Source organism: Engraulis encrasicolus, chromosome 13, assembly GCF_034702125.1.
Source record: "Engraulis encrasicolus isolate BLACKSEA-1 chromosome 13, IST_EnEncr_1.0, whole genome shotgun sequence".
NCBI lineage: Eukaryota > Metazoa > Chordata > Actinopteri > Clupeiformes > Engraulidae > Engraulis > Engraulis encrasicolus.
In genome coordinates, this window is record NC_085869.1 from 36,374,286 (window position 1) to 36,383,356 (window position 9,071).

General features: G+C 42.1%; 1 protein-coding gene across 1 annotated transcript; it reads left to right on the forward strand.

Moving 5' to 3' along the window:
• Positions 1 to 7,681: 7,681 nt before the first annotated feature.
• Positions 7,682 to 8,511, forward strand: LOC134461070 (claudin-like protein ZF-A89). The gene has a single exon (XM_063213818.1). The coding sequence runs from the start codon at positions 7,753 to 7,755 to the stop codon at positions 8,383 to 8,385; it is 633 nt and encodes a 210-aa protein (XP_063069888.1). The 5' UTR covers positions 7,682 to 7,752; the 3' UTR covers positions 8,386 to 8,511.
• Positions 8,512 to 9,071: the final 560 nt, after the last annotated feature.

A 9,071-nucleotide genomic window follows, 5' to 3' on the forward strand; every position in this document is an offset into this window, starting at 1 on the left:
GGGTAAGATGGCAGCGCAGCTTCCTGATTTCAGCCTGCTGTTTAGAATGACATGAAGGCAGGGAGTGACACGAAGGCGGGGAGTCAGCCAGTTGAAGCCACGGGTACTGCGCGAGGACGCTAGGTTAGATAGTTAAAGGGCGGGGTTGTGCGGCCGAAGTCCGGGTCACCCTAAGGAGGATGGGGGAGAGCACTGGTTAATTACACCAAGTCGAAACGGGGTCATTCCATGTCAATTCACATGATTCCCTAGAATTTCCCCAGGTGACCCTCTCCGATTTACCCGATAACTCACATACAGGTACCTTTTGATGTCAATTGAAAGAATACCAAGTATTAGCACCCTACGTCCAACGGTTGTGGAGATGAAACCCTCCAAAGTTGGGGTGCCATGCCCACCTTTCAAGCCTGTGAATTGCATACAAAATTTACAAGCACATTTTGACACCTCTGGTTTTAGTTTGAAGGAAGATACAGGCCTAAAAATCACCATGGCCCCTCAATATGACCCTGTCTGCCGGATGATGTGCTTACAAATGGCATGCCTTGATTGTTTTTGGCTATAATAAGCCTTAATAACTGAATTTGTGAAACGCGTGTTGAAGAGTCTTGCCATTTTGGGGTTCCAGATCTTGGAAACTATGTATGCTTTGGGAGTTCTAATTGATTTTCCATCATATTTGGGAACTGTACAGTGTATTCCAAAAAAATGTTTTTAGGCCTGTATCTTCCTTCAAGCTAAAACCAGAGGTGTCAAAATCTGCTTGTAAATTTTGTATGCAATTCACAGGCTTGAAAGGTGGGCATGGCACCCCAACTTTGGAGGGCTTCATCTCTGCAACCATTAGACGTAGGGTACTAATACTTGGTATTCTTTCAATTGACATCAAAAGGTACCTGTTTGTGAGATATCGGGTAAATTGGAGAGGGTCATGTGGGGAAGGCTTGTGAATTGACATGGAATGACCCAACGGCAACCTTTGGGCTACAAGTCTGACGACCTAACCGCTTACCCATGACTGCCCATGAAATACCCTTACTGTCAGTGCCCTTGGCACAAACCCACAACTCCTACAGTGAAGATGTGAGTCAATCCATCCTGTTTAAAGAATCTCTAGATAACTTTTACAAGTTAATGAATCCCCATTCACGAGTTGAGGCTTAAATGAGTATTGATAAATGGTGAGTCTCCATACTGCAGTCTGTGTGCTGACAACCACACTTGCAAGAGAGAATTAGTAGACTGTCGGCTGTCTACGGTCGTTACTGTCTGCGTTAATCTACGCCTCCACACAGGATTCCACCTTCTCAGCTATGGACCGGACAATTACCCTACTCTATTTGTTTGTTTGTTAGTCTTTCTGCACTATGGAGTTAACCAGAACTGTCATTTCACTGCAAGCTAGCCCACAAGGTTACGGTTGTATGTGACAAATAAATTACTCTTACTCTTAAATACTCTAATGAAAGCGAACATTTGCTTGATTATTTTGTCAACAGTGTTATGGACAAATACTATGTCATTTCAAACATATATAAAAATACTACAGAGTTGAAACAACATACGTTTAAAAGTGCTTATGTCCCTTAGCAATAATGTTGTCATTAATCTGTGCAACTGATATAGAAAATGTGATTGTTGGGCTTCATAAATAGGATTTTATGATTCACTGTGATACAGACTGACACATTTTTCATTATAAATCCCTGTAACATCTGATTTGCATTTAGTCACCCTCCTTACACAAGACTTCCTTCTCCAGAGATAATGCCTAGTGTCTGTTCATAGGATTTTTCCAACACATAAGGGATCAATAGCACAAAACACTTTCAAAACAGTCAACCATGTTACTCAACTGTGTTACGGTCAACAGTGCAGGGCAACAAGTTGGCACTTTTTTTAGGAGAAAAAACAGAGCAGACAAACTCATCTCCCCAGAACACAAATTATTTTGTTTGTTTGTCTGTCAATATGGAGATAAATTGGCAAAAACATACTCCTCCTCAACTGTCATAGCTGATGCGTAACACCATTGACGGTAACACGGCTTGACATTTCAGCCATTTTTAAGGTGTTGTGCTAACTTCCACCACAACACCTTAATCAATTCATGTATTTGTATGCTTTATCTGTGTTTTTCTTAGGGGTGGGCAAACTTGAAAATCTTTAATCGCATTAACTCAATGACATTCTGTGATTAATCGTGATTAATCGCATAGCGTGCGGAATCCAAATATGAATTCAAAAGCCGCTTCAAAAGTGCCAATATATTTGAAAATGTCAGATTACCAAATCACTGATTACACCTTATCATATATCGCAGACGACCACAGAAAGAAATGGAATCTTTGCTGTTTTTTTAACAGACTATCTACATTGACATTTTCTAAGATGAAGTAGACCAATCATAATCATAATTTGCATATGTAGGCTACTGTAACCTGTGTAATAGGCCTATATCTATCTTTCAAAAAAAGAAATGGGCCTATTTGCCAATCTAGGCCTACATATCACCCTAAGTTATAAAGCATGCCCATAACTAATGAAACAAATTATTGTTGAGGATAGGGTTTTTTTTGCATACAATTAAGACTATTTAAGATTAGAGTATCACCATTATTGCATACAATTATTAAACTATAGGCTATTTAGATTAAACTGAAGCTGAAATATTAGAAACTCAAATTAGGATAGTCTACATGGGCCTACAAGAAACAAAACTTCACTTGAAATGTCACTTGAAATGAATTAGGCAAGCAGGCGTGTGTCTGAAATGCCCCTCCTTCCTTCTCAAGAGCGTGGAGTAGCCTAGAACTCTACCGTCCACTCTCCGTCCTCATCTGTCGCTATAATTTTGGTGTTGCAGCGACTAGAAACTAATCGACTGACTGCTGGCAGTAATTAGGCTACAACTTTCAAATCAATAACGTTGGTATGACACAACAATAACATAAACGCTAACAACGTGAGGTTGCTGATGTCGGGTGAACTTTTGGGCACGGCGAAATCATACTCTGTTGGTGCCGATATGAATGCTGAATGTCACTTTGTAAGGCGCATAAGTTAAACGCAATTAGACTTCGGCTAAAGATGCATTCTTTTACCGCTGATTTTTTCAACTGTGCCTACCATGCATGCGCAACGCCAGATGTAGGTAGAAACCAGAACGTTGCCTGAGGAATTAATATCTCGCGGTCGGCTTTTTGATCAAGGCTTTAGTTGTCAGCTATGCACACTGTCAGTTCGCGTGTTGTTATTGACAGCTGATACATTTTTTTCATAACCTTGCGAGTTGCCAAGGCGAGTCACATGCTGTTCGAGAGCTACGCAATGAGGGCTGTAGAACTTTGTACCGAAAATGTCCATTCAGAAGTTTTGCCTACTTTCTACACCCTGATGTCTTTTTCTCTGTCAGCCGTCACTGGTGGTCTCTAACTGCTGCGTGCGAGGGGCAGGGCTTTTTAAGAGCGCTGACACTTTCAAAATAAAAGTCGGCCTAAACGAACGACGCGACGGTCATAAAAGGCAACAAAAAATCACAAAAAAAACCCAATGCGTTAAGCGTTAACAAAATTGTCGGGCGATACTGACCTCAATAGTTAACGCACCATTAACGCGTTAACGTTGCCCAGCCCTAGTTTTTCTACATATGATTTCTAATTCAGATTCTTATGAATATGTTGATAACACAGTTGACAGGCAATTTCGCCGCTATGAGAACATGACAAAGAATGAATTAAATTATGGAAGGATGGAGCTCAAAACTTACCAAAAAGTCTTCCCATATCCTGCCAAAGAGGTTATGACATCGTGTGATGTTATTCGTATGGCCTAAGACCAAACCATTACTGATTTATGGAGGGGGTTTCAGACCATGACACGGTTAACACGGTTTTCGTGGACACACACAAAATGGCAAATGTCATGTATAATGGAAAGCACAGTGGTCTTTCTGACAGTTTTGTCATATTGTGATGATTACTGTGAATCAACATTTGCAATCGTCTTGGGCAAAACAAGGTTCTTTACATGCTAATAAGAATCTGACATTTGGAAAACAGGACGGCATGAAAATGCCCAAAATCAGATTAAATATTCATTCTTGCTGAGGGAAATAATGCCATGTCTACACTTTCTGTATTATATGAAAGATAAATGTGTGCTAATGTCCAAAACATCATTGGATGCAGTTAATAGTTAGTGGAATTGGCAAATAAAATCCATGGACTTAAAAGCGCAGTCGAATCGTAGAATCACTCATATGTTCAAGTATCTGAGTAGGCACCTATCAACTGCCAAGTTTGAGGTGATAAGTGTGCGATGCTGCTTGTTGACTTTGGCTTTGATTGTGTTTTTTAAGTCTTTTAAGTGGTAGATGTAATGTCTGGCTCATCCCACTCTTGATGAGATCCAAGAAAAACTAGGCCTGATAAGCGAGGAAGTAAATTTGCATTTAGCAGAAGAGTTTTGTTTTCTGCTGAGGTATAGGCATTGTGTGGTGACAAGAATGACAGGTCTTTTGGGAACCGAAAGACACAGACACACACGCATGATGTGAGCATATTTATACATGGTGCTTGCACAATCGAACATACACACTCAAACACATATGCACGCACACACACACACACACACACACACACACACACACACACACACACACACACACACACACACACACACACACACAGGTGATATGAACACGTTTGCACATGTTGCTCAGTGTTTCCCATACATTGAGGAAACTATGGCGGCCCGCCATAGTTTAAATATAGCCGCCATAGTTTCCGAAAATGTAAAAAAAAAAAAAAAATTTTTTTTTTTTTTTTTTTTTTACTTTTTTTTTTATTTTTTCTTTTTTTACGATTTCCGTTTTTGTTAAAAACGATTTGAATTCCGATTTCCTTCGCATTTTCCTCCTGGAGTATATACATCCTATAGAGAAAACCACAAGTTCTTGAAAGACAGAGGGATCAAAGGATTGGTCAAGTTGTTGTAGTTAACTTGGGTTTTGGGAGCAATAAAAAAAACCTTCAGAGAAGGGACAGTTGGGATAGTTTACTAACACTTCCCAGGCTTTTTTTTACAGTTGTAATGAGTTAGGTGACAGGCCTTCATTGACACGGCAGAGGAGACATCGGGCTGCATATAGAAATTAATGTGTAATGAATGTGAATATAGACATAAATGTGTAATATGTTGTTCAGCCCTTTTAATGGGAGGAATTTTGAAAAACTGGCCCTGTGACCAGCACCCCTCATGTAGAATGTGTGCCTATGTGTGTGTGGGGAAAATGCACAGCCTACCCTCTTAGACCCTTTTTGTCTATGCGTTAACAATTTCACAGTACTCTTAATTTCTTATCTCTGCGCCTATGTTTATTATTTTTTTTCATTACATAGAGCCCTGCATGAGGGACAAATGAAACTGTGTTGTAAACAGAAATGATTCACTCTACTTTTTTTTTTTGAAAAAATATAAATGACAATGTACTACTAATATCATGGGTAAAATGTTATGTAGCCTTATTTCTCAAAATAAAAATGGCTGCAATGTAGGCCTAGGCGTATAGTTTCTCCATTTGCCAATGTCATACTGTACTCATACTGTACAAACATATTGTTTTGCCATTTTGCATTTGCGAATACAACACCCCCCCCCCCCCACGAAAAAGGCCCACGTGAAAAGACCCCCCCCCCCCCCCCCCCCCCCCCCCCCTCCGGGAAAAAAAATCCCGGCTGCCCCCATAGTTTCTAAAATTTCTGTGGGAAACACTGTGTTGCTTGTGCAATCGAACATCTCACTGGTCTTGCACTCTTGACATTTCTGACAACAATATCCTCATGTAACCTTCTAGGCACCTTCATGGAAGTAAATGCTTTGATATAGGGAAATGACAAGAAATTAAACAAAATAGACAATACCTGGACGGTGACCCTTTGAGTCTTAAGACAGCAAAACTTCAGCCCAGGCAGAATTTGGCAGCTGCACAAACCCATGATGTCCCCTTGAGAAATGAATCAGAGACAGGCAAGTTCAGCTACTTCCTAGCAGAAGCATAATTAATGGTCCATACACACACATCCAAACAGACATTTTTACACCTACATTAGAAATATTAGACAAAAGTACACAATCTAACACACCTGGTAGGCAGAGTCTAGTCTATAGATTCTATAGACCCCTTTAGAGTTTTGCAGCATTCCCCAGCGGTAGGAGCTTCCAAATATGCAACCAGGAGGCAGCTACCTCCGACTTGAAAGCGTTCCAACCAGCAAGTTAAACTTAAACTATTTCTATCACTGTGCACTGTCATTGCTATGTTGACAGTTGGGGTACTTCAATTTGGCCCCAGCTCACGACTTGAGCATTCCGCTTCAAAAGGCGTTCCAATGCATTTCAGCAAGTAGGAGGTCAGAGGTCCACAAATGTGTTTGATAATATTATTGAAATATTGTCTACCTCAATCAGGAGTGAAAGTTCAACGGTGAAATATCACTGCATGACAATTTTGGGTGTCTCTTCTTAGGAGGACACATGGGGTCATCCCTATGTTCCCCGGGTCCTATGTTCCCCTCTACCGGGGAACATAAGACCCTTTTTTCAAAAAAGGGTTCTATATTCCCCACTGCTTCAAAGTAGACTGCTGCCACATGGCAAAGTGCTGGTTGCTGTTGCAACTGTGGCAGGTTAGGTTTAGGGATAGTTTTGGTCAGGGCACAAATTGAAAACTCAGAAACATTGAATTACAACAGGCTAGGTTTAGGGATGGTTTTGGGAAGGGCACAATTTGAAAACTCGGTAACATACAATGTGGGGAACATAGAACCCTTTTTTAGAAAAGGGGTATGTTCCCCACTCCCATACAAAGACAGTGGAACATAGGACCCAGGGAACATAGGTACGCTCCCGGACACATATCTCAAATGGTAGTGTTATGTGTTTTGTAGGCCTACTTAAATAACAGACCTTGGGCAGCACTAAACCTATTCTCTAACCGTTACTGCGCACCAGCTGTACATTTTACACGGGTTCCACGCACGCACCTGTGCGCACCTGCCTACTTCCACCCGGACCTCAATACAAATAAATAGGCATTTCAAGTTGCTTTCTAATATTTCCTCATACTCGCATCAACAGGTGTGCGTGGGACTATCCTACAGCGACCAATCAGTGGTAGACGATTAGCAGCTGGCGTTCATCAGTCATCTCTTCCAATACCGCGCACGTCATTTCTTAAATGAGTTCAGGTCAATGACTCCTCCGCGTTGCCCAATGAGTTGCAACCATTCACTCAAACATGTTTTGCCGATTATGGGGTTAAACGACTTATTTGCTTTGAATAAATCCACCGAGTGGGGCATAACACAGTGCAGAGCTAGATCATCAAAAGTCCCTTTGCTCAAATGATCGGATATGCCTAGTCCCACCTACTGAACTACTTACATATTTTGAGATTGGTATTTAATTATCCACGCAACGTTTATGGATAAATAATGGGCCTAATGGGTAAGATATTAAGATAGAAAGGTTCGTTGTTGGCCAGGTGAAATTGATTGCATGGATTCGCTGCAGCTGAGTAGGTCTATCTTGTGCGGCGGCACGTTGCCACTTTCATTCATTAGCTTAATTGATTAACCACCTGCGCAGTGGAGTATAAAAGCCAACTAACTGCAGCACATCGAACATCAGCATTTGCTATCTTATCTCAGCAACACAGACAACTCTACCACTAAGCAGCTGACTCCCAAGATGGCATCGGGCGGGCTCCAGATCCTCGGCATCGCTCTCGCAATCATCGGCTGGTTGGGAACGATCATCATCTGCGCCCTACCCATGTGGAAGGTGACTGCGTTTATTGGCAATAACATCGTGACAGCGCAGATCTTCTGGGAAGGCCTGTGGATGAACTGCGTGAAACAGAGCACCGGACAGATGCAGTGCAAGGTCTACGACTCCATGCTGGCTCTCCCTCAAGACCTCCAGGCCGCTCGCGCACTGGTCGTCATCTCCATCCTGGTAACCGTGCTGGGTATCCTGATGTCCATCGCCGGAGGGAAATGTACCAACTGCCTGGAGGAGGGAGCCGCCAAGGCTAGGGTGGTCGTGGCCTCCGGCGTCTTCTTCCTGGTCGGCGGCGTTCTCTGCTTGATCCCGGTCTCCTGGTCCGCTCACTCCGTGATCAGAGACTTCTACAACCCCATCATGACAGACGCGCAGAGGCGAGAGCTGGGCGCAGCGCTGTTTATCGGTTGGGGAGCCGCCGGCCTGCTGTTGCTTGGAGGAGCTCTGCTCTGCTGCCAGTGCCCCAAGAGCGATGACCGCGGTTACTCGGCCAAGTATTCCGCCCCAAGATCTACTTCCAGCGGGCGAGCCTACGTGTAATGGTGGTGCAGACGACGAGACACGTGTGGAAGCTTCTATTTCTGATGCGAGGCAGACTTTGATTTTAAATTCATACGAACCCAACATACTAACTTTTTATTGAAATAAATTTTATTGCATTTTTTTAAGCCTGTGGTCGTGTGCTCATTTCTTCAAATAGGCTATTGTAAAACCATGCATTTTTTCAAAATGGGATGGTCCAAAATCGGTGTTTTGTAATGAATGCTGGTTTTCAGTTCTCAGTTCTGGCTGGTTTCAAGAACCCTTCCATTAAATTGTTCTATATTCTCATCTGTCCCAATCAAGAGCTTTGGTAACAGGCCCAGCACCTGTCTTGTGTCCTTAATTTGAACTATTTAAATAGTTTTGCGTTCAGCTCCAATAACTCCCTTAATCAAACGCCACTAACGGGTGAAGGCTCTTAAAACGTTCTCTTTAAATGTGGCCCATCGTGCAAAATGCATTTTAATTCCCCTGTTTTGTTTTTAAGAGCCCAAAACTTTATCTCAGCATCTCCCTTTGAACAACTTTTTTTTTTTTTTTGAACTGTCCTTAATCAGGCCCTCTAAACCAATGGTTCTCCGTGTGTGGAGTTCTTGGTCTGTGGCACATTTGCTATGTTTCATTGAGATTAAATTCAGAATTAACTGACTTCCGAATAAAGCTTAATTCCACTTTGAAAACGT